This window comes from Zootoca vivipara, chromosome 12 (assembly GCF_965207765.1).
Source record: "Zootoca vivipara chromosome 12, rZooViv2.hap1.1, whole genome shotgun sequence".
Lineage (NCBI taxonomy): Eukaryota > Metazoa > Chordata > Lepidosauria > Squamata > Lacertidae > Zootoca > Zootoca vivipara.
The window spans coordinates 52512782-52538454 of NC_142595.1; the positions used below are offsets into that span (position 1 = coordinate 52512782).

At 51.8% G+C, this 25673-nt stretch overlaps 2 protein-coding genes across 3 annotated transcripts; one reads left to right on the forward strand and one right to left on the reverse strand.

Moving 5' to 3' along the window:
• The first annotated feature begins 4848 nt into the window (after window positions 1–4848).
• Window positions 4849–18606, forward strand: AGFG2 (ArfGAP with FG repeats 2). Of its 2 annotated transcripts, none has more exons than XM_035136312.3 (12): window positions 4849–5238; window positions 7626–7719; window positions 8302–8417; window positions 8633–8753; window positions 10654–10789; window positions 11586–11723; window positions 12282–12384; window positions 12558–12622; window positions 13908–13994; window positions 15024–15155; window positions 15695–15765; window positions 16633–18606. In XM_035136312.3, exons 1-12 carry the CDS (start codon window positions 4880–4882, stop codon window positions 16702–16704), a joined length of 1494 nt encoding a protein of 497 aa, XP_034992203.2. In that variant the 5' UTR covers window positions 4849–4879; the 3' UTR covers window positions 16705–18606. The 2 variants fall into 2 exon arrangements, with proteins under 2 accessions (XP_034992203.2, XP_034992205.2); XM_035136314.3 differs by having other exon boundaries at window positions 11586–11711.
• A 1541-nt stretch (window positions 18607–20147) lies between these two features.
• LOC148684148 (rhomboid-related protein 4-like) lies at window positions 20148–22372 on the reverse strand. The gene is made up of 3 exons (XM_088655262.1): window positions 22015–22372; window positions 21465–21606; window positions 20148–20352 (listed from the first exon to the last, which is right to left on the reverse strand). Exons 1-3 carry the CDS (start codon window positions 22370–22372, stop codon window positions 20283–20285), a joined length of 570 nt encoding a protein of 189 aa, XP_088511388.1. The 3' UTR covers window positions 20148–20282.
• Window positions 22373–25673: the final 3301 nt, after the last annotated feature.

Sequence of the window (25673 nt, forward strand, 5' to 3'; positions counted from 1 at the left end):
AGCAAATACCGGTATGTGCTCAAAGTGGCTCACACAAAAACCACAAGTCTAACTACAGTAACCTTTGTCTTAAAAAGCAGAGACATCACCTTGCCGACAAAGGTCCGTATAGTTAAAGCTATGGTTTTCCCAGTAGTGATGTATGGAAGTGAGAGCTGGACCATAAAGAAGGCTGATCGCCGAAGAATTGATGCTTTTGAATTATGGTGCTGGAGGAGACTCTTGAGAGTCCCATGGACTGCAAGAAGATCAAACCTATCCATTCTGAAGGAAATCAGCCCTGAGCGCTCACTGGAAGGACAGATCCTGAAGCTGAGGCTCCAATACTTTGGCCACCTCATGAGAAGAGAAGACTCCCTGGAAAAGACCCTGATGTTGGGAAAGATGGAGGGCACTAGGAGAAGGGGACGACAGAGGACAAGATGGTTGGACAGTGTTCTCGAAGCTACGAACATGAGTCTGACCAAACTGCGGGAGGCAGTGCAAGACAGGAGTGCCTGGCGTGCTATGGTCCATGGGGTCACGAAGTCGGACACGACTAAACGACTAAACAACAACAACAACAATACTGTCATTAGAACACAATAAAGCAGATATCACAGCAATGTAGCACTAAGAAAATTAATAACCAACAATTAACAGTTCATTTAAGAACACGAGAAGAGCCTGCTGGTCAGTGGCCCATTTTCTCACAGTGGTTAAACAGCTGCAAGCAGGATTCGAGCACACGAACACTTTCTTCCCTCCTGTGGTTTCCAGCAACTGGCACCGTATTTGGAAGCATCACTGCCTCTGACCATAGAGACAGAGCAATAGCCATTGCAGCTAGCCGCCATCAATAGCTATTCCTGCGTAAGTATGTATGTTATAAATATGTGTGTCAAATATGCCTACAGCTTGCTAATAGGTCAAGCTGCAACTATCCATTAAGCAACTCTCTTATTAAGGCTCCTAGGGAATTGAGGGTGGGGCAACACAAGTGGAAGTTACCACCCCCTGATGGCATTCAAAGAATCTCTCACCTCTCACAGTTGTTCAGTTATTTTTAAAGTAATAAAAACGTCATAGCCCAGACCTAGGAGCCGCTCAGCCGGGGAGTGTGCACAGTTCTTCAGCTTAACAATATCTGAGCATGTTTAACTTCTGGCAGATGCACTCGCAAGTTATTTATTTATTTATAACATTTCTTACCCGCCCTTCACCGTAACAGGGCAGATAACATTACAGCATACAGACTGAAAAACAGATAAAGTTCTTATAATTATAAAACAAACCAACCCACTCCGAATGGAACAGAACAGCATAAATCCAAAGAACAAGGTGGGTCCCACAAAACAGAACATATCAACAACTATCAAAGGCTGGAGGAAAGAGCCACCTGCCAGGAGCAGAGATGGGGAGAGATATGGGACAGCCAAGCTAATCTGCGGCACCAAGGTCACATCCACACCACACCTGTGGATCTAGAATTGGCCTCCACAGCCACTTACGGACTCGCTGATAAGACTGTGTTCATGGAAGACAACCTTACTCAGCTACAAGTGATTGCCAAAGAAGAAGATTTAGCTATGACTCCTGCATTGCAGGGGTTTGGATCAGATGACCCCTTGGGTCCCTTCTAACCCTATAAATCTGTCATTCTGTTGGAAGTGCAAGGCGTCCGGCCAAAGAATCCTGGGAAATGTAGTTTACCCCACACAGAGCTATAGTTCCCAGCATCCTTAACAAACTACACTTCTCAGGGTTCTTTGGGGGAAGCATGGTGCTGGAGGAGACTCTTGAGAATCCCATGGATTGTAAGAAGATCAAACCTCTCCATTCTGAAGGAAATCAACCCTGGGTGCTCACTGGAAGGACAGATCCTGAAGCTGAGGCTCCAATACTTTGGCCACCTCATGAGAAGAGAAGAATCCTTGGAAAAGACCCTGATGTTGGGAAAGATGGAGGGCACAAGGAGAAGGGGACGACAGAGGACGAGATGGTTGGACAGTGTTCTTGAAGCTACGAACATGAGTTTGACCAAACTGCGGGAGGCAGTGGAAGACAGGAGTGCCTGGCGTGCTCTGGTCCATGGGGTCACGAAGAGTCGGACATGACTAAACGACTAAACAACAACATCTAGACGCGGGTGGCGCTGTGGTCTAAACCACAGAGCCTAGGGCTTGCCAATCAGAAGGTTGGCGGTTCGAATCCCTGCGACGGGGTGAGCTCCCGTTGCTCAGTCCCAGCTCCTGCCCACCTAGCAGTTCGAAAGCACATCAAAGTGCAAGTAGGTAAATAGGTACCGCTACAGCAGGAAGGTAAATGGTGTTTCCGTGCGCTGCTCTGGTTCGGCAGAAGCGGCTTTGTCATGCTGGCCACATGACCCGGAAGCTGTACGCCGGCTCCCTCAGCCAGTAAAGCAAAATGAGGGCTGCAACTCCAGAGTCGTCCGCGACTGGACCTAACAGTCAGGGGTCCCTTTTCCTTTACCCAGTTGTGTAGAAAGCTCGCATGAGTTTAAATTTGTGGTGTCCAAACTTTTTTCAAAGAGGGCCAGATTAGATGAAGTGAAGGGCTGTGGGGGCCAACCAAAGGACCGACCAAAGTTGTTGACCTTTTGAAGTTGTTGAGCTTTTTAAAAGGATTTTACCCCAAAATCAACAACCCCCCTCCCCACACTCACAATTTAAAGGCCATAGATCGGGGTGCCCAAACTTTTTTTCAAAGTGGGCCAGATTTGATGAAGTGAAAATGCGTGAGGGCCTGACCAAAGTTGTTGACCTTCTTTTAGGGGCTTTTTTAAAGGGTTGGAGTTGTTAAGCACAGGGGCCAGATTAAACTGACCAGCGGGCTGGATTAGGCCCCTGAAATGGATTTTGGACATGCCTGGTTAGTCTATTCTCTTTTGGCTTTTAACTTTCGGTGTATTTTAAAATATGTCTTTAAATGTTTTAACTTTTTGTTAACCACTTTGAGTTTTTTCCTTAACAGCCAAGGAGTCTATAATTTTTTTTATGCAACAAATAAATAAAACAAACAATTAAAAGTGGATTGCCCGTTGCTCAGGGCAACATGTTTTTTTGTTATGGGAGACAGCAAAATAATGTGGGAGGTGTCCCCCAACCCCCCCCCCCAAAAAAAAATTACCTGTAAGCTCACAAAGGTTGGTGGGATGCAGTGCAGTCAGTTGGGGCAGTAAAATGTGGCTGGTCTTATAAGCCATAAAATGGGTTCGTCTTTCAGGTGTTATCAGGAAAGGCCCTTAAAAAGGAAAGAAAAATGGCTGGAGGACCTCCATCCCAGGGACATGATTTGAACCCATTCCTTAGCAAATTCCTACCCATCTGAGATCCCCCAATTTTGTTAGTGGTGACAGTATATAACATAGCGACACAGTGGTGATGGGATGTGCAAAAAAGTGTTAAACCTCCCTGCCCAGCCCAGTGCCAAGACAGGAATATCAATCCCTTCCTCCCTGCTCATTACATTGACAATTTAATGGGTCGCCTCACTCTGCCATGTGGCCTCCGGATGGTTTAGTCATGGGTGAATGTGGCCCCTGGGCTCAGTAGGACCAGGCAGCCCTTTGAAAGGACACCGGAATTAATTTTTAAAATCCATCACAAATGGGCTTCATTTTCCTCTGTTTTTCTGGGTTGTTTTCCATTTTGCTCATTCCCCTGCAATGAATCTTTGTTTGAATCAGATTTTCTACTTCTCTCTCTGAAATGTATAAATATGCATTACTATATATATATATATATCTGTAGGAAATACCCCATTAGAAATATATGTGTGTGTACTTATATGTGTGTATACACACAGTCTTTCTCCTAGGGTATTTCCTACAGAGCTTGTGGTTTCTGCTGCGGTTTCTCCCCTTCTAAAACAAACTTTATCAGGAATTTCCTGTTGTTTATTGGTTGCCCAGTTTAACTTCCTTCTTTTGCTTTTCACGCTTTGGGCAAGCTCTTGCTTCCCTGCTTTGCCCAATCATTTGGTTTTTCTGCAAGCTGGTGTGGGGGTGGGGAATCAGCCTGGTTTTCCTTCTGCTCACTTACTATTTTTATTTTATTTTATTTCCTTCCTGTTTGCCTTGCTCATGTCCCATCATCTGGTCTGATCCAGCAGCTGTGCCCTTAATCATGGCTATTATTTTTATGGTAGAAAATGGCCATTACAGGTGCCACACAACATCCACGTTGGTAAGAAATCCAACAGCACAAACACTTTGGAACTCCCTGCCTATTGACATCAGGCTGCACTCTTTTGGGCACCTGCTAAAATACATTTTTGTTCAGGCAAACCTGCCCAGATATGTAGACATGTGTTACCATCAGGAAATTATTACCTTAATCCTAGCTTTATATGCATTTTGGGGAGGGGGATGTTTTAAACGGTTCTCCTTTTTTTAACCTGCTTTGCTAATAGGTATGTTATTTTTAACAATCAAGAGATGCATCAACTTTGTTAAATAAGTTAAATGGCAGATCTGGAAACGCTGAGCAGATAACTTCAGTTGTAAAACGGGCGAGACTGAATTCTGAGGTAAAACCTGAGGGGTCACGTGGCCTTTTGGGCGGGAAACACTCGCGCCACCCTTCCCCCACCCGTCCTCTGGCAACGAGCACGCTTGGCGAGGGAAAAAGGCGGGACCAATCTGCGCATGTGTTTCCAAAAAACCAGGCCACCGTCGGCTACTGATCGGCCGGGGAAGTGGAAGGAGACGATGCGCCTGCGCACTGAAGAAGGAAGCCCCCTTCCTCCCCGTGCGGGTTCAACGCCTCCCTCGGCTTCGGAACCCGGAGCACGCGCAGACGACGCGAGGTCGCGCGCTTCCCCCTCTTGCGCGCCTGCGCGTAGTGGTTCAGGGGGCGGCGGCAGCAGCCGAGGACGAATGGGGTGGGATCGAAAGGTCGGCGGGAGAGGGAGGGGCGGAGAGGGGGGAAGCCCCAGCCGGAGGAGAGCGGAGCATGCGCCGTGCGCGGCGGGAGACAGCGGGGCGCATGCGCGGCGGCGGGTGGCGGAGCTGACAGGGAGCGAGGGGGCTCAGGTGCGCGCCCGGATGGCGGCGTCCGGGTCGAGGAAGCCGAGCTCCCCGCGGGACTCGGAGTCGGAGGTCTGGTCCCGCCGGGTGAGGGAGCTCGTCAGCTCCGAGCCGGCCAGCCGGCTCTGCTTCGAGTGCGGCCAGCGAGGCGTCACCTACGTGGACATCACCATCGGCAGCTACGTCTGCACCACCTGCTCGGGGGCGCTGTGAGTGCGGCGAGGGGGCGGGGCCACGCGGCTATGCGCGAGGGAGGGGCGGGGCCACGCGGCTATGCGCGAGGGGCGGGGCGGGGCTATTTCCACGCGGAATCCCTCCTATGGGCGGAGCCAAGGGCGGGGCATCGGCGACCCTTCCTCAACCGGGTGCCCTCCCAGCTGCGTCAGGGACCCCATGGGGGAAGGGCTTAATGGTTTGTTGGTCCGTGTTGTTGCCCTTGTTTTTATTATGTGTTTGGATCTTGTGAACTGCCTTCAGATATACAGATGAAGGGTGGCATACAAATTTAATAAATAATAATAATAAATATCAGCCCCACAGCCAGCCTTGGCCAAGGGTTGGGGGGCTGTAGTCCAAAACAGCTGGGGGGCTCCAGGTGGACTGAAGGCTAGACGACCTTTGGGTGTGCCATCCATCTCTGTGACGTACATGAGACCACCGGGCGAAATCATCTGGAGGCTTCCGATGTGAGACGAGTCTTGCAGGAGGAGCACAGTGGCTCTTCTAGGGCAGCATCCCGTTCTCACAGTGGCCAACCAGATCATAGCTGTCAAGTTCTCCCTTTTTTTAAAAGGGAAATTCCCTTATACTGAATAGGCTTCCTCGCGAGAAAAGGGAAAACTTGACAGCTATGAACCAGATGCCTGTGGGAAACTAGCAAGCAGGATCCGAACACAAGTGCAACATTCTCCCCCCCATGTGGTTTCCAGCAACTGGCATTCAGAAGCATTGCTGCCTCTGACCATGGAGGCAGAGATTAGAGGAGCCAACCAGATGCCCCAAATGAATGGAAGAAGCCCACAAGCAGGACTTGAGCGCAACAGCATCTCTCCCCATTTGCGACCCTCAGCAAACTGCGGGAGTTATAAAGCAGCAAGTAAAAATATGGAAACTGTGCACACAATTAAAAGAAGGGCAGCAGATGATGAAACAGAGAGAAGGCACCAGCAGTTTGGAAGAGGCCTGTTTGGACTTTGTGTGGGGTGCAGAAGGACCTCTGGGATAGTGCTGCAAGGCGGCGCAATGCACCCTGGGCCTCTCCCCTGATGCTGGCCGTGCTTTTTGGCCTTCGCTAGCCAGTGGGAGGCAGAGGCATCTCTTCGCTAAAACAAATACTGTTAGAGTTTCATAAGTTCCCCTTTGAGCGGAAAGGCAGGTTAAACACCTTTTGACCCAAGTAAATAGAAACTCGGTGAGTGGAGGTTGTTGCCCTGGATGGTGGGGTATGGCTGACATGAGAGGGAGGGTGGGAAAGAAAGGAATCTGTGGAATACTTTAAAGCCAGCCATTGTCAACATGGTGAGTAAAAGGCGACATGGTAGAAGTTTATATATGGTAACTATGCCTGGCATAGAGAAAGTGGGCAGAGAAAAACTTTTCTCCCTCTCTCACGAAGCTGGTACTCGTGGGCTTCCAATGAAGCCGAATGCTGGAAGAATCAGGACAGATAACTGGAAGCCCGTCTTCACACAGAGCATAGTTGAACTGCAGAACTCCCCCCCAAAGGAGGCGGTGATGGCCAACAACCTGGATGGCTTTAAAAGAGGATTGGGCAAATCCATGGAGCTGGAGAAGGCTTTCGATGGCTACTGGATGGTCAGAACACCAGTTGCTACTGGATGGTTTCTGAACAGCAGTTGCTGGAAAGCACAGAAAGGGACGATGCTCTTGTGTTCGAATCCTGAATGCAGATTTTCCCATCATGGGCATCTGGTTGGCCTCTGTGAGAATAGGATGCTGGGCTAGATGGGCCACTGGCCTGATCCAGCAGGCTCTTCTTGTGTTCTTAAATCATGCTGATATGAGTCCTTAATTTCTCTCCCCCCTGCCCCACTGAGATTGCCCAGATCCCTAATCCAGGTTTGCTCCCTGAGGAAGTTCTCCCCACATGGGGTTCACAGCTCCTCCTCTCCGTGGCATTCTGAATATTTCATTTTCCACCCTCTTAATAATTAACTGCCACAGGCAGAGAGAATCCTTGCGTCAGCAGGTCAGAGCGCTAGGGGACAGGGCCATGAGGAGCCCAGTGGGGCAGAGTCGACATCTAGGCTCTCTTCCCTGAGGGCCCAGGCCTCTCCTGGATTCCGCGGCTCAGGATGCCCAGCACTCTGTCCGTTTTCCTGGCAGCTCAGAGAGCTGTCAACATCACTCTCTTCACCAAGGTGTCTCTCTTGCAAAAGCACACACAGTTTGCTGAACTCAAAGGCCTGGTTTCTCCTGCTCTCCCCTAGAGAGCCTTGGCATCCACTCAGTGGCTATAATCTGCTCTCTTTGCTGTGATTCCTGCATTGTGGCAGCTTAGACTAGATGACCCTCGGGGGTCCCTTCCAGCTCTACAGTTTCGTGATTCTTCTCCCCCACCCCACCCCTAATGCAGCCGTGGCCTGAACCCTCCTCACCGGGTCAAGTCGATCTCCATGACGACCTTCACGGAGAGCGAGGTGCAGTACCTCCAGACCCGTGGGAACGAGGTGAGTTGGGGGCCAGTTGGGGCCTTCGTGGCACTTGTGTCCTGCTTTCTCATATGTATATATATAAGACAATTTATAATAGCAAGGTGGCGAGCTTGGTCTGGTGGCAGAGGAGGCCAACGGAAGGCACGAGTGAGGTTTCGGAGGGTGGGCAGGTGATTGTCCTCTCCTGCTGTACTCAGTTCAAGCCCACTCACTTCCCAAAGGACACCCAGAGTTCTGAATTGCAGCTTATTCCTCATACGCATTGATAAGAGCCCGTATCTTTTAGTGTGGCAGTACCTAAACTTTGGAACTCCCTGCCTATTGACATCAGGCAGGCGCCTTCCCCATACTTTTCGAGCTCCTGCTAAAAGTCATTCTTGTTTAGGCAAGCCTGCCCAGTCAATTTGTGTTTTAATCCCTTTTTGGTTTATAGCTGATTTTGATTTTTTTGATGCTGTGTATATAGTAGCTTTTATTGGTGATTCTGTTGTTTTCCTCCCTCTCTTTGTATACCTCTTCGAGTTGTCCCTTCCGTTACAAGCAAGCAGTGTGTAAGTCTTACAAAGTAAATAATTCTGGGCCCCCTACCCACCCCAGGCCTGTCGGAAGATCTGGTTGGGCACCTTTGACTCGCGGACGTCTCTGCTGCCAGATTCCCACGACCCTCAGAAAGTGAAGGAGTTTCTGCAGGAGAAATATGAGAAGAAGCGATGGTGAGAATGACAGGAGCCTGTCCCTCAAGGGGAGCTCAAATCCCACGAGCTTCCTGGGTGGTAAAGGACTCAGATGAAATTCTGCAAACTGGGCTGTTTATTTTCACACCTTACTCCAAAGGCGAAATGTTGACTTTTCACCCACCCAAGGGATGAGAGGGTGGGGAGATTATCCTGGGCAGTGGTCTATTCTCTCCTCTGGCTTCCCCCTGCAGGTACATCTCCCCGGAGCAAGCCAAAAGTCTGCCCTCGCTGACATCCCAAAGTTCCACGGTGGAAGTGAAGACGCTGCTTGGAGACTCGGGGGCGATGTCTACAGCAGCCAAGCCTAGCCAGGTTGGGCACATCGGGGATCCTTCTGGCCTGACTAAGTTGCTCAGAAATTCTTTCCATTCACTGGCCAACCCAGGCTAGGCCCCTACCCTGTTTCACAAGCTCTAATATCAGGTTTCTGACAGCTGTTGGGGAGTAGCAGGGCAGGGGGTGGTGGGCTGTAGTTTGCAGTGTTTGGGGCTTGTGTAATTTGGAAAAAAGACGAGCAAGAGACAGTAAGAAATGAGAAATTGACAGAGGATAAGGCGGTCCGTGGCAGCTAGCCACAACGTTGACATGACAGAGGGTTATAAGATGAAGATCGGCCTGGAGAAAGTGGATAGAGGGAAGTTTTCCTCCCTCTCTTATCACGGCACCAGAACTGAAGCTGAATGCTGGGAGATTCAGGGCAGGCGAAAGACTGCCATGCAGTGCCCTGTTTAATCTGTGGAACTCCCTCCCACAGGAGGCAGGGGTGGCTGACGGCTTTGAAAGAGGATTGGGCAAATTCATGGACAGGACAAGAGGGCTATATGGATGGCTGCTAGCCACAATGGCTCAGCTCTGCCCTCCGCAGTTGGAGGCAGCCATACTTCTGAATGCCAGTTCCTGGAAATCGCAGGAGGGGACAGTGTCGCTCTTGTGTTTGAATCCTGCTTGCGGGTTTTCCACTGAGGTGTCCGGTTGGCCACTGTGAGGACAGAGGGGCTGGACTAGGGGGGGGGGCAGTGGCCTGAGCCAGCAGGCTCTTCTCATCTTCTGACCTCATCCTTTGTGCAAGGCCTGATGGTGGCTGACAGTATAGCAGCTCCCCTGCTCTAGAGGAGGGCAGGAAGGGATGAGCCATGGGGCTGCACTCGTGTAAACTCTCCCTGTGCTGCAAGCGAGTCGCCACCTGTTTGACTGCATCACACCCTTTCTGGCTGGTTTCTGCCACCCCCATGAGAATATAAGAAGTGCCTGTTGGGTCAGGCAAAGGGGAGCCCACCTAGCCCAGCAACCTGTTCTCACAGTGGCCAGCCAGGTGCCCATCATGAGAAACCTGGAGACAGGACCCGAGCACAAGAGTCCTCTCCCCTCCTGGTTTACAATAGAAAACACAGAACTGCATCATATAATAACAAACAAAAACAACACTGCCCCTCCCCCCAGTTTAAAGGGCCATATACTGCCAAAAGTCTGGTTATAGAGGAACATGTTCACCTAGTGCCTGTTAAAAGGGTAAAGGGACCCCTGACCATTAGGTTCAGTCGTGACCGACTCTGGGGTTGCGCGCTCATCTTGCATTATAGGCCGAGGGAGCCGGCGTATAGCTTCCAGGTCATGTGGCCAGCATGACAAAGCCGCTTCTGGAAAACCAGAGCAGCACATGGAAACGCCGTTTACCTTCCCGCTGTAGCGGTTCCTATTTATCTACTTGCATTTTGACGTGCTTTCGAACTGCTAGGTTGGCAGGAGCTGGGACCGAGCAACGGGAGCTCACCCCGTCGCAGGGATTCGAACCGCCGACCTTCTGATCAGCAAGTCCTAGGCTCAGTGGTTTAACCCACAGCGCCACCTGTGTCCCTATCTAGTGCCTGTTAACAACCAACAATTCACCCTACGCCACAGAAACAGTAGATTCTGAAACTTTGCTCACGTTTGAAACTTTGCTGAAGTTCAAAATAAGCATGGCATGCCAGGGAGACCTTTGCGATGCCCTCTTCTCCTAGCCGTTGTGTGTTCTTTGCGTGCAAAAGCCACATAAAGCTATCTCCTTATGATCCAACAATATAGAGTCCAGGCCACAGTATTCTCCCTTAGCACCTCAGTGGGCCACAACTTGCTTCAGAGTGCACTTGCGGTACATGCCAGGCTCTGGGGGGGAGATTTCTTCCCGGGCAGGATCCTTGCCTTTCAGGCTGACCAGCTTTTCTTTTTCCAGATTGCAGAGAGGAGCCAGCCACAGAGCGCCCAGCCAGCCAAGAAAGCCAGTATGGACCTCTTGGCTGACATCGGGGGAGACCCCTTTGCTGCCCCGCAGCCTGGACCTGCCTTCACAGCCTTCCCTGCTTTTGGGAGTGAGTAACTTCTTGCGGCTCGCGGGAGCCTCCTTATCACACCAGAGAGAGGGTGGGTGTGTCTGGCTGGGCAGTTTTGATCTGTGGTGTGTTAACTGAGGAGACTTCAAAATGGGCATCATGGGGGGGTGGGACCCAAGCAACCAGGGAGTTGGGGGAGCTGCCTTTTACCCCATGGGGAAAGAAAAAGGAAAACACTGGCTTTTGGCTCCTTGATTTAGGGCAAGGTTCCCCTCTCTGGCTGTTTTTTTGGACTACAACTCCCATAACCCCCGGTACCAGGACCAGTGGTCAGGGATGATGGGAGTTGTAGTCCAAAAACAGCCAGAGAGCCAAGTTTGGGAAACCCTGATTTAGACAACAGACTGCTAAGATGCAGGGTGTGCTTACAAACCTAGCATTCGTGAGAACATGGTTCTGCAGTAGCTGGGTCATTGGGCAGATCCAGCAGGCTCTTATTGCTTTCCTATGGAATTACAAATGGGGGTAAAGAAGGTGTGATGGGGGTAGTATTCCTGCCTTGCAAAGGGCTGGATGACCCTCGGGGTCCCTTCCAACGCTTACGATTCTATGAGAACGTTCGCCCTTTTCTCCTAATGCCCTGTACCCAGATTTGCTCGAGGAGGTCAGAGCCATAGACTTGGAGGGTTGGAGGGGACCCCAAGGGCAGTCTGGCGCAGGCCCCTGCAATGCGGGAAGAAATCCATCGGCGGTAGATTCAGGGCTGGCCAGAGAAGGAACTTAACCCATGCACAACACTGTGGCTAAATAATCCCTCTTGTGCTCTCTCGCTCAGGCCAGGGGCCAGCCCAGGCCGCCTTCACCAGTTTCGATGCCTTTGGAGGAAGTCCTGCCGGAGTGACCTTTGGGGACGCGTTAGCCGCCAGCCACAGCCCCTTCCAGAGCCAGCCCATGGCAGCGGGTAACATGCCCCGTAAGTGCACTGTTATCATTACTACTATTTTGTTCATCGCATTTATATTCCGCCTCCCCTATAGTTCCTCACCCCCCATTTTATCCTCGCAACATTTTATTCCTCCTCCTTTCGTCGGCAGGCGGAGACTGTTTTACTCCCACAGGCTTTTGGGAACTGACAAATGTTTCTACTACCTGCATATTAACAGATTTGTTTTTGCATTGCTTTGATTCTGCTGCATTAAAGCTGAACACATATAAAAGATAGTTTAAAATGTAACTAAGCTATTACATATTATATGCTTTTAGCTTTTTGCATTTTACCTGCTATGTTTTAATTTGGGTAAACCAGCTCAAGTCCTGGTCTGGGAAAATGACGGGAAGGTGGAGGGGGGAGTTTAAAAATATATTTAATTTGTATATCTTTCTTCATCAACAGATCTCAGGGCAGTTCAGAGCGTAAAAATACAACATAAAAGCACAAAACACACGATTAAAACAAGAACAAAGAAACACAAACCAATAACTCCCAAACAAACCAATATTAATTAATATTCTTCCTCCTGTTCCTTTGCAGATGGAACCCACATGGGCGGTTTCCCCGCCTCCCCTGCCAGCCAACCAGGAGTGGGCATTCCAGACATGGGTGGAGCCTTCAGAGTGGGTGGAGTCCCAAGCAGGTACTATGTTTCCCTCTGGATCGACTGGTTTGGGGCTGGTGGGTCTGTGGACATTTCTGCCTTTGGGCAACGTGTGTGTGTGTGTTTGTGAGTCTTAAGTGGCCTCTAGGTGCATCTCCCAGAGAGCCTTGTGCTTACCTGCTTCCTCCTCCTCTTCCCCCTCTCTCTGCCAGTGTCTTTGGGGCCCTGAGCCAGTCGCCTGTCCTGCCCCCGCCCAGCCCAGCCACGGCCTACGGGGGTAAGTAGTTTTCCTTCCTTCTCTTGGTTTTGATAGTTGCTGCTGTCACCATCTTCAATTTATTTGTAGGCCACTTTTCCTGCGGCGGTGATCAAAGTGTCTTGCATTGCACCAAACAAACAATAATAAATAGAACAATTAAACAAAAACAAAACCCCCAAGGACGATTAGAAATAATCATAATATATACAGAACATAAATCCATACGAAAACAATACAGATAAGCTAAGAACTAAACGGAAAAAAGGTAATGCGCTCAGCTGCTGCTGTGTGAACCTTCAGTTACCCACACTTGAAAGATCGTCATCGTTTTATTAGTAGGCCACCTTCCCGCAGTTAAAGCCAAGCTCAAGGCGGTTCGCAACATGGAAAGACTTTCATAATTACAAACATAACAAAAGTAGTCATAAACAGTGAACGGAACAGATAAAAAAGTACACAACCAAATGGAATGATTTTCACGTAAGTCATAATAATATCTAAAAACAAATCTACAAGAGAGCAGAAACAAACGCCACCCACAGAACCCTCTAAAGTAAGCCAGTGGTTCCCAATAGGGATCTGCGTAACCCAACCGGGGATCTGTGGCACATACCTGTCAGCTGTCTGGGACGTCCCCTTTTGGGAGGGGCCCAAAAAAGCGAGAGATTACACCTGTTACGGGGCACCATGCTCTCGTGCTGGTCACATGACTTGCTCGAACACACAGCCCGGGAGATGCTGAGCCCTGGTTTTGCACTGGGGCACATTGGAGGGTCTGGTGGCACTGCTTGGCTTTTGAAAAACGGGGGGTCCGTGCACTTGGCTGTTTGGGGACCACTGCCCTAAACAATTCCCCATCCCAAGGATTTGTACCGTAACGTCACATAGAGAGAGATAGTCATATGACAGTCAGATAGACACAGCCAGATATACAGAGAGTCGGATACACAACATCCATTGCAAAATCGCCTTCTCCTCCTCCCCCCTAGTCAGCCCTTCGTCCCGCAAAAGCCGTGTTTGACGTGTGTTTCTCTGCTTGTTGAATAAATGCGGTTGAGCAGGAACTGATGGTGCTCACATAGCAAGGCCTGTGCATGTGTGCCATCCAAGAGGAAGTAAAATGGTGGCATGTGAAATTTTGGGGAGCGGTGCGTGTCTTCGAGGGAGGGGCAGGTTTCTAGGAACAAGTCTTGCAGTTACTATGACAAAGTCTGAGGACCCCCAGGCATGTTCCTGGGGTGTAGCAGAGGCCAGTTGCTTAATTTGTGGCATAACTCTCTTTCTCTCTCTCTCTGACTTCCAGCTTGCACCAATCCTTTCGCCACCTCTGCCGTTGCTCAGCCCACGCTGCCTTCCACCAATCCCTTCCAGACCAACGGCATGGGCCCAGGTAAGCCCTTCCCTGCCACCTTGAGACTCTCAGGCTCATAGGTTTGAGCCCCACTTTACCCGGGGGGGGGGGGGGAGAGAGATTCCTGCATTGCAGGGGCTTGGGCTAGAGGGCCCTCATGTTCCCTTCCAACTCTACAGTCCTGTGGTTCTTATCATTCGAGCGGAGGTGGGAGGGTGGAGAGAGAGAGACGGTGATTCGGGCAAAGGAGGAGTCAGGGCTGGATTTGGAAGCTGACTTCCGCCCTGCAGGACTCATAGAATCGTAGCGTTAGAAGGGAGCCCCAAGGCTCATCTAGCCCAACCTCTGGCAAGGCAGGCATCTCCTCTGGCTCCCTGCAACCCAGTTCACAGCACCCGACCCTTCGAGGTCTTTAAGAGAGTAGCCAAAGGCACCTTTGTGTAAATATACTTGTGGGAGGAAGCCGCCAAGCAGCACCGGGGTGCACCCCGGAAGAATACCTCCTTGGACATGTGGAGATAGAACACAGTCGGAAGAGCATTCTGGATCAGGCCAATGACCCATCTAGCGCAGCTGGTTTGGGTCCTGCCCTGTGGAGCAGCGGAAAACAAGCTCGCTCCATCTTTCACATGACAGCCCTTTCAGATGTTTGAAGATGGCTACCCTCTCTCCTCAGTCTTTCCAGGCACCCCCCCAACACCCTCCAACATTCCTCCAGTTTCCAGGCCCCTGATCTTGGTTGCTCTCCTCTGCACAATACCCTTCTTAAATTCTGGCACCCAGAATTGGACACGGGACTCCAGGTGTGGTCTGACCAAGGCGGAATGGAGGAGGACTATTCCTTCCCTCGACCTGGACACTAGACTTCTGTGGATGCAGACTAGAATAGCAATAGCCTTTTTTTGCTGCTGCATCACACTGCTGGCTCATGTTCATAAGCTTGTGGCCCCCTTAAGACCCACTGCATCCTTTTCACATGTGCAGCTGTCAAGCCAGGCACCGCCCATCCTCCACTGATGGGTTATTCCTGCCCCTTCCTCATTTTCCTGGCTCTCTCTCTTCTCGCAGGCGCCTTCGTGGTGGGGTCGCCCAGCAGCTTCTCCACCTCCCCACTCTCCAGCGTCTTCGCCTCCCCACTGCAGCACCAGCAGCCGCCTCTGTTCCAGACCCAAGGAATGCTGAGTCAACAGCAAAATGGTGGTAAGAGGTGCTTTTGTTTGGGGGGGGGAGGAGGGAGGAGGAGACTCAGTCCAGAAATAGGATTTGGAGCAGAATGTAAATATGTCTCAAGCAGAGGGCTGGCCTGCCTGATCTGGGACCGGTCACTGCCTCTCAGCCTAGCCTCCCTCGCAGGGTGGTTGTTCTAGGGGTTAAATGAGGACGGGGGGAAACCATGTGCATGCCACCTTCAGCTCCAGACTTGGCTGCAGCGCTGTCTTAAGAGAGCCGGTGGTGGTCTATAGTGGTTAGAGTGTCAGGCTAGGACCTGGCAAAGACCAGGGCTTAAAGCCACCCCACCTACTCTCAGCCTAAGCTACCTCACAAGGTTTATGTTTGGGGGATTAAATGAGGAGGCCAGGAGAACCCTTGAGCTCCTTGGAGATATAAAGGCAATAAAATAAAATAAAAATTTCCAGGCTCCCTGGGTGTGTTTTAGGCCCTCTGGGTGGTTTCATCTCATCACGGCAAAAGTCATCTCGACACTCACTCACACTCTGCGTGTGTCTCTCCTGCCTCAGGGTCCCCGTTCAGTGGATTTTCCGTTGCCAAAGCTGGGCAGCCTGTTGGGATCTCCACCAACCCTTTTGTGGTAAGGAAGCCCCTATCCCTCTCCTTCCCCCTTCTCTTCCAGCCCTCCAACCTCTCCCACTTGCCAGTTCCCCATCTCTCGTGATCCCCTTTCCACCCACCAGCCCCTAGGTCTCTCTCTGTGTGTGTGCATCTGTGAAGGCTCCGGTACGAAGGCATGTGGCACTCACGTGATCTTGATAATAATCAAAGAAAGCAATGTTTTCTCCTCTGTTTGAGGGGCCGGGGTGGGAACAGGCTTCCTCCATAGAAAAGTTGCAGTGTTTGGGAATTTTCAGTTCAGAGGGAAAGGCAAGAAAGATGATAAAAAGTTCCACATAGCACGGAAAAAAGCGGATAGAGAACATTTTTTCCTCCCTCTCTCATAACTGGAGGGCATCCAGGACAGATGAAAGAAAGTCCTTTTAGCTGATAGTTAAACTGCGGAACTCCCTCCTGCAGGACACAGTGGTGGCCACCTGCCTGGGTGGCTTTAAAGGAAGAGGTCACAACGGTTGCCTTTTAACCCCACAGTTGGAGGCTTCTGAAACCCAGTTGCTGGAAACCCCAGGAGAGGAGGGTGTTGCTCTTGTGCTCGGATCCTGGTTCTGTGTTTCCCAGAAGAGGCAGCTGGTTGGCCACTGTGGGAACAGACGGCGAGCTCTTACGTTATTGATAATAACTCAAGGAAAACAGTGTTTTCATCTGTTTGGGTGGCAGCAGAATAAATAGGCTTTCCCTCCCTAGCTTACAGAATCTTTGGATATTTCAAGATGATCTTTCCATTCAGTCGATTGGGGTGTGTGTGTGTGTGCCTCTCTGTGTGTGCCTCTCCTTCTCTCCCCCCCCTCCCCCCACTCACCCACCTCTCTGTCTCTGTCTCCCACAGACCCCGATGGCCTCCTCGCCTGCTGGCCCTTTCTCCCTGGCGAAACACCCCCCCACCAACCCTTTCTTATAGCGCTGGCTAGACGACAGACCGCCGGAGACCCTCGACTCGCCTCGAGAGAGAGTGTGTGTGTGTGTGTGTCATATAGGAGAGAGCGTCTCTGCCACTTGAGCACTTTACTCTTCCTGCCCCCTGGACTGGGGGTGGGCGCTTAAGTGCTTTTCAGAAGGTGGGGGGGGACGACATGGGGGGGACGTATGGCCTCTCCCTCCAGAAAGGAGTGCATGATGCGACTTGCCAGGGAGCTGGGTTAGCTCGCTGGAAACCAGGGCAGTGATGCATGCTGGGGAGAAGATTGGGGAGGGGGCGGTAAGCAGTTCTGAGCGATCCTGAGGAAGCTCAGTACCTAGAGGTGGATGTGCATGCTGGGTAAACAGGAAGTCCAGGAGCCCCTCTGAGTCAACTCTCTGCTTCCTCCTTGGCCACCCCTCCCACCAGCTTCCCAACAGCCCTGGGATTGACCAGCCTTCATCCCCCTTCCAAGTCTCTCTGGCCTCTTCCGGGCTCCCTTGCCAGCCTCCATGGGGAGGCTTCTTGGCCCCTTCTCCTCTAGGGCAAAGGTGCCCCATAGGCAGACAGGAAGGCTTCCTGCATCCATTCCTCTTCTGCTGTCCCCGTCCTGCCTCTTCTTCTCATCATTTTATTGCACTAGACGAGGCGGCAGGGAGATGCGCTCAGGGTCGCCTAGAAACACGCCTGCCTGCTTGTGAGCAGACGAAGGGGCGCTGGAGCAACGGAGGCTCCAGGCGGCAATGCTGGAGCCCCAGAATCAAGTCCAGACGCTAGTCCCTCCTCGGAGGAAAGACAGAGGCAGTGGGTATGGTCTGGGGCCCTTTTCGAACAGGTCTGGGCCTCTCCTCCCCCCCCCCAGGCTTGGGGGTCTGTGCTGTCGTGCAAAACCCAAAGTTTGACTTTGCAGCCAGTCCTTGTTTGGGTCCCCCACTGCCGGCTGTGTGCTCTGCCAACGGGTATTGCCTTGTTGGGTGGGGGGAGCCTTCTGGGAGAGCCTTGGCAAGGGTCTCTGAGCAGCCCCCCCCCCAAAAAAATCTCTTGAGAAGTGCAGGGGGCAGAAGGGAGAGCTCTCTTTTCCTCTCCCAGCTGACGTGCGCTCAGAGTTGTCTCTCTGCCAAAAAAGATGCCCTGAGCCACAGAACCCTCAGACGCTTCCTGCCCTAGGGGAACCCCAGAAATCTGCCCTTCTAGCCCCCCCCCCCCCCCGGAGGTCTTCCACCAGCCTCACCTGGTCAGACAGTGCCTGTAGAGTCCCAACATTTCAAAAGTGGGGTTTTATGCATATTTCAAAAGCAAGTCCCTACTCCCTACCCCTCCTTTTTTGTGGTCTCAGGAAATCTGACCAAAGCGTTAAGTTTCCGTAATTCTGTTTGGCTGAATGCAGAAATGGGTTGAGGAATGTGCTTGCTGGATCTCAGTACCTGGGAGCAGGGAAAACTATGGCTTTGCTAAGCGAATGGCGGCAGCTCTCGTTGTGCTTCCTTAAGTGTGCTGTAGCTCTTTTACTTCTTCGCACCCAATGCCCGGCTCCCCCCTCCGCTCTTCCTCCTCCTCCCTCACACTTTCAACCCAAGGCTCCATCAAAGGCCACAATCCCTCCCCCCACCCCCTCCACGCACAAGTATTCTACCTATCCCGGGCTCCCTATGCCAGCCGGGGCTTTTTCCTTTCTTTGGAGTAACCCTTAAATTGCCCCTCCTGGGAACAGAACGGATGTATTACCCCACACCCCCTTAAGGAAGACTGGAGTTTATATTTTCAACAGAAGTATGGACTACGTTTTTAAAAGATATATATCTATATATACTCACGAAATATATAATAAGCGCAGAACTTGTTGCACTCAAAATGTCTATAGATATCTATATGGGGAAGGGGGGGAAATCTATTTGAAAAAACAAACACTCTGGTCCCGAGTCTTCTTTCGGCAAACTCTGGGGTTGCGGGCCTGGAAGCAATTGGATCAGGGCCTCTAGATTCGTGGCCTCTGAATCCCGAAGAAGCCTTGCCAAGAGATCGGAGCGTCTCAGCCTCCAAAGGCATTCCCAACAAGCAAGCGAGCCTTAAATCTAAGGCCTTTGCTCAGAGGTGGAGTGTTTGCCTTGCACCTCCAGGAAGGGTTGAGAGAGGCTCCTGGCCTCAAATCCTGGAGAGCTGTTGCTGCCAGTCAGAGCCAGTGGCAGTGTTAGAAACTCAGATATATTATAAGCACATTGCCAAACGGCACCTTAAATCTGGGTTATGTTCACCACAACGGCACCACTTTTTCTCCCCTGTTGAACTTTATTATAATTGCTAATATTATTTTCATTTCTCTTACCGCTTTATATTTTGAGAGTCTCAAAGCAGTTAAAACGTCAGTCCAGTTCAAGCTTCAAGGGAAACATTTCAGATCCTTCTCTAAATGGCATTTTGCTTTCCCCCATATTCATTTACCGGCTTAATTGATAGAGCTGCCCCATAGCAGGAGAACTCTAGGAAGGCAATGTGGTGTAGTGGTTAGAGCAGAGTTTCCCAAACTTCGGGTCTCCGGCTGTTTTGGGATTACAGCTCCCATCATCCCTGATCGCTGGTCCTGCTAGCTAGGGGAGGATGGGAGTTGTAGTCCAAAAACAGATGGAGACCCAGCTTGGGGAAACACTGGGTTGGAGTGTCAGACCAGGACCTGGGAGTTCAGGGTTCAAATCCCCACTCAGTCTTGAAGCTCCCTGGTTGACCTTGGAGTCAGTTGCGGCCTCTTCACCTCCCTCGAAGGGTTATTGTAGGGATGAACTGAGGAGGGGGGGTGGACTCCTTGGAGAAAAAGGAGGGATTTAAATGCAATGAACCAGCTCTTCTGCCAACCTGCTTAAAGCAAGGTGGGGCCAGGCAGATTAAGATGTCCGTCACCAGCCTGGCATCCAGAGATCTCCACGATCGCAATCGGGGCATCACTACAAGCTGGGGGTCTGAACCTGTTTAAACTGGGACCTCATGGGTGCATAGAAACCGCAAAAGACAACCTCTTTCCTGCCTAAGGCAGGCTTTGCATCATGGAGTGTGGGGGAAATCTGGCGCGGGGGCAAATGTTGCCTTTTGGGGTGCACCTCCCCAGGCTCCCACCCCTTGCTGACCTTGCCCTCCGCTTGGGCGCTTTCGGCTCATCTGCATGAATTGGAATTTTCAGAGCCAGAAGGGACCCCTAGGGGTCATCCAGTCCGACCCCCTGCAATGCAGAACAGAAGGGGGGTGGGTGGAGGAACCCCTCAAAGGTTTGCACTGCTGGCACTCCTCCTATTGGTGCAGAAAAGGGAGATTGACAATGGTTGACCCGCTCTGGACACTCGCTGCCACCACGCGGCCATTGGCAGGTTGCCAACGCGGCCCTCGGACAGGAAGCCTGCTCTGGCAGAGTCAGCTTTACCAGACGCTGATGGATTCAGGAATCACTTTAGAAAGGAGAGAGAGAGAGAGAGGGCAGCTTTATTGAGATGGTGGGTGGGGGGCCAGCGCATGCGTTTGAAGCCCTCCTGGCTGATGGCTCCTTTGGGTGGTGGGTGGTGGTCTTCCTCCAGGGGGTCACCCCTTCCGTCGCTGCCCTAGTTCAAAGGGACGGCGGAGAGGGCCAACCCAGCAAGTATCCCAGAGACGTGGCCGGTGAGAGAACTCCTGGAGGGTGGAGAAGGGAAAGAGGGGACGCATAACCTCAAAGATAGATTACTGCAACACAGGATACGTGGGGCTGCCCCGGAGGCTGTTCAGAAACACCCACCTGGGGCAGAATTTGGAAGCCAGGTTTCTCACTGGGGCAATGCAGCTTGAACGTATACTACCGAATCCTGGCCTGGCCGTCACATGGAAGGCAGAGCAAGCTTGTTTTCCACTGCTCTGGAGGGTAAGACTCGAACTCATGGCATCGCACTTCATTAAAGGAGATTTTGACTAAACGCCAGGAAGAACCTTCTGATAGAGCCGTTCAGAAGCGGAACAGACACCCACAAGAGGTGGTGGACTCTCCTTCCTTGGAGGCATTTAAGCAAAAGGTGGTGTGTCCACCTGCCATGTGTGATCTAGCTGACACTCCTGCTTTGCGGGGGGTTGGGCTAGATGACCCCAGGGGATCCCTTCCGACTCTACAGTTCTATGAGAATGAGGCTGTGCCCCGGGCCCCTGCCCCACCTGCACTAAGCCTAGCTCCGCTGCCCTGGGGGTCTGTCCAGTCGCCAGCTGGTGGTTCCCTCAGTTATTCAGCATCTCGATGTTTGCCCCAGGCTGCAAAAAGTAATGTGCTAGCCTTGCACCTGCAGGAGAAGACACACACACACTATGACTCAGCCTCTCCTTCCTGTGACTCACGCTGCTTCTAGGGGGAAGAGCTCACGGCACAAGCTCATCAGTGAGCACAGAATCGTAAAACTGTAGAGTCGGAAGGGATCCCTTGCGGCCATCTAGCCCAACCCCCTGCTTGCAATGCAGGAACCACAGCTCAAGAACCCCTGGCAGATGGCCTGTTTTTAAATCTTGAGGATAATTCCACAGCCACAGCTGGATAAAGAACCAAAGTTGGCTTCTCTGCTCTCATAGCGGCCAGACTTCCTGCAGTGGAAAGTTCCAGTTTAACTATGCGGCCTCCATGCTGGGATTCTGCCCTAAGCGATGCCAAGAGTGCCTCTGAGCGTATCTAGAGTGTTGGAATGATCTCGGAAGAGGGGGAGGGAATTGTCTAGCACTCCCTGGTGCTTGGGTTTCTTTCCCCTCCCCGACTGGCATCCAGGGCTTACCTGGGATAAAGGATGGCGAGGAGGAGGCATTCCAAGATGCAGAGCCACCTGGTTGTGAGTGTGAATCCGCTGGACATCGTTGCCACAGGGACAGATTCCACTTGCCTGCCCATGGCTTCCAGGGAGAAGAGGACCCCTGCAGCTTGGAAGGAGGAAGAAGATGTCTGAGCCACAGGAAAGGAGCATCATTCTAACCTCTGCCCCTCAACACAGGCTGGGTGGCCCTTTCACAGTTGATTCAGCATTGGGGGGGTGGACTAGATGTCCCTTGGGGATCCCTTCCAACTCTAAAATCCCACGCCTGAAATTTGCTGGAGGTTGTCAAGAAGAGATGGGGTGATAATCCGCTAGAGCTTTTTCAGCTGTGATCTCTGCATTGCAGCGGGGTGGGCTAGAAGACCCTTGGGAATCCCTTCCAACTCTAAAATTTCACAGGGGGTTGGACTAGATGAGCCTTGGGGGTCCCCTCCGACTCTCACAGCCCCAAGGGAGAGGGAGAGCCCCCACACACCCCAGGGGCAGCATGTTGGGGATGGGGAAGCCAGCTCACCTGAGAACCCGACGGCGCAGTGTTCCCTGTACCACAGGTTCCCTGTCAGTGCAGCCAGGAGGGTGTTGAGCGCCAGGTGGAAAAGCCCCCCCAGGAGGGCCAAGGCCAGGAGCAGGACCCCCGTCCGCAGGCTGCCCACCTCCTGCTCCACCCCGTGGCCCAGCCACAGGAGCGTGGCCATGTTCATGAGGAGGTGGGCGGGGCCCAGGTGGTGGAAGGGGGCCAGGAAGAGCCTCTGCCACTGGCCCCGGTCCAACACCGTCCTCACGCTCAGGCAGGCAGCCCCAGGGGGATGGAGAGGGTGCCAGAAGAGGGCGAGGTTCATGCCCACCAGGGCCAGGGTGGCCCAGGGCACCATGGGTGGGGGCTGCCTGCCCCCAGGCTGGGGGCCAGGAGAGCAAGAGCAGGAATGGGGGAGGGCTCCTTCTGTGACCTCAAGGCTGATGCAGACCATGACCTTTGACCTGCCCTCCTCCTCAATCCCAATGGCCCCACCTGGACCAGCACTCTGAAACAGCATCAGGCCCCTTTAAGAAGACGCTGCCCCTCTCCCCGCCCACACCCAAGGAATCCTGGGAGCTGTAGTTCCTTAAGGACAGCTGAGAGTCACGAGAAGACCCTCTCTTACTCCAATTCCCAGAGCCCCCTGGGAAAAAGGGGTGGCTTGTTAAGGCAACCCAGGGCAGGCGAAAGGCAGGACTTCTCCCTGCATTGTAGGGGGCTGGAATAGATAGCCCTTGGGGGTCCCTTGCAATTCCACAGTTCTATGGTTCTACGCAGCGCAGAGTTAAACTGTGGAACTCCCTTCTGGGTGCCACAACTTAAGCTGTGGACTGAGCTTTCAGGAAGTCTAAGAACACAAGGAGTGCCTGCTGGATCAGGCCCATGGCCCCTCTAGTCCAGCATCCTGTTCTCACCGTTGCCTGTGGGAACCAGCAAGCAGGATCTGAGCGCAAGAGCCACTCTCCCCTCCTGCGGTTTCGAGCCACTGGCAGAGCATAGCCATTGTGGCATTGATACGCCTTTGCTTCATGCGTTTATTTTTTAAAGCCATCCGCGCCAGTGGCCACGCTTGCCTCCTGCAGGAGGGAGTTCCAAAGTTTAATCCTGCGCTGCGTGAAAATTCTTTTGCCTGTTCTGAATTTTTCGAACTCAAGCTTCATTGGACGGCCATGAGTTCGGGTATCCTGAGAGAGGGATAAAATCGTTGGCTAAAGCCTGTTCCAAAATCCTAAAGCTCCATCTAGTGTCCATCCCTTCACACTACACCTGATGAAGCAGACTCTCTCCCCTGCAGAAGTTTATTCATGCCAGCCAGCTGCCGGTAGCTGTCCCTCTTCCAGATGTTTTGGACTACAACTCCCACCAGGCCCCTGGGGCATCATATGACCACGCTAGCTGGGGCTGATGGGAAATGTAGTCCAAAACCTCTGGAGGGCAGGAGCTTGCAGAAAGCTGGTTCATGGCATAATAAAATGAGTTCAGTCTTTTAAGTTATGTCACGTGGATCGTTCCTGTGACCAACACGAGTGCTGGAGCGTTTTTGTTTTTTGTTTTTATTGAAATGCACAGACTGCTTTTCGAGGAACTTCCTCTATGGAGAGGCTTAAAACCTCCAGTTAAAAAACAACAACAGCCAACATCCCCTGATGATAAAATGTAAACATACACGGAACTGGTACAGCTAAACATTGAACCAGTATGTAAATAGAATATAAAACGTAAGAGAGATAAGAATGAAAAAAAACAAGAAAAAAACCATACACGCCATCAAGGAAAGTAAAATTACTAAGTTTTCGGAGCTTGCGTTACTGAATCTGGATTTAAATGAGAATCAGGGCTTGGTAGAGAAACCACTAACTGGATTTCTCTTGGTGGCAGCAAATAGGGTTTATAGATAAGTATTTATAAGGTGTGACTCCTCTATATAGGAAAATTTGGTGCTTTTTATTTTAGAAAGAGGGACACGGGTGGCACTGTGGGTTAAACCACTGAGCCTAGGGCTTGCCGATCAGAAGGTTGGCGGTTCGAATCCCTGTGATGGGGTGAGCTCCCATTGCTCAGTCCCAGCTCCTGCCCACCTAGCAGTTCAAAAGCACGTCAAAGTGCAAGTAGATAAATAGGTACCGCTTCGGCGGGAAGGTAAACGGCGTTTCCGTGCGTTGCTCTGGTTCGCCAGAAGCGGCTTAGTCATGCTGGCCACATGACCCGGAAGCTGTACGCCGGCTCCCTCGGCCATTAAAGCGAGATGAGCGCCACAACCCCAGAGTCACCCACGACTGGACCTAATGGTCAGGGGTCCCTTTACCTTTACCTAGTTTAGAAAAAGAGTAAGTTAAGAGGTGACATGATAGAAGTTTTTTAAATTATTAATTTTTTTAATTATGCACAACATGGAGAAAGTGTATACAGTATCCTAGGCTTCCTCAAACCTGGCCCTCCAGATGTTTTGGGACTACAATTCCCATAATCCCTGACCACTGGTCCTGCTAGCTAGGGAACGTGGGAGTTGTAGGCCAAAAACATCTGGAGGGCTGAGTTTGAGGAAGCCTGCAGTATCCAGTTCTGGGCGCCACAATTTAGGAAGGATGCTGACAAGCTGGAATGTTTGCAGAGGAGGGAGACCCAAGATGATGAAGGGCCTGGGAAGCCAGCCTGATAAGGAACGGTCGAGGGAGTTTGGGATGTTTAGCCAGGAAAAGAGGAGACTGGGAGGAGATAGGATAGCCATCTTCACTTATCTCAAGGGCTATCACATGGGAGAGGGAGCAAGCTTGGTTTTCCCCTGCTCTGGAGGGCAGGACTCGAACCCATGGCTTCAAGTGACAAGAAAGGAGATTGTAGCTCAACATCAGGGAGAACTTTCTAACAGTAAAAGCCGTTCAGCAGTGCAATGGGTTCCCTCGGAAGGTGGCGGATTCTTCTTCCTTGGAGGTTTTTACGCAGAGTTTGGATGGCCACCTGTCCGGGATGCTTTAGCTGAGATTCCTGCATTGCAGGGGGTTGGGATGGATGACCCTCGGGGTCCCTTCTAACTCTACAATTATAGGATTCCTCTCCAGCTGTTTTAGACCACTACTCCCACAGCACCAGGAGAGGACAGGTTGATGAAGGCTGTTCTAAAAGGTGGAGGTGGAAGGGGTTGGGATGGATGGCCCTCGGGGTCCCTTCCAACTCTACAATTCTATGATTTTCTCCCTCCCACTTAACACTGCAACTTTGCAGCTGGCTTTCAGAATGTCTCCAGCTGCCTTCACGGTTAGCAGCCACCCGCCTCCTCCTCCTTCACGAATTTGCCTAACCCCCTTCTGAATCCACACAGGTTGGTGGCCATCGCTGTGTCTCTTGCGAGAGCGAGGTGCACGGTTTAGCCAGGAGCTGCGTGAGAAGAAGATCTCCGGGGGCAGCAGACCTCAGAGGTCAGCGTTGCTTTCGTGCAACACCCTTGTGTGTGTGATGGCAACACAGCAGCGCTTGCCCTGGGCCACATGCCCCGGCTGGCTGGCAACAGGAGCAGAGACTGTTTGCCCACAAACGCCGAGGGACGTGGAGACAGGAGGAGACTTTGGGTTTAGTAAACAGGCAGTCTGGTGGCGCCCAAAACAATCCCCGGTGCCTTGGGTGGGTCGCAGAGACCACCTCTCTGGGGGAGGCCGAGG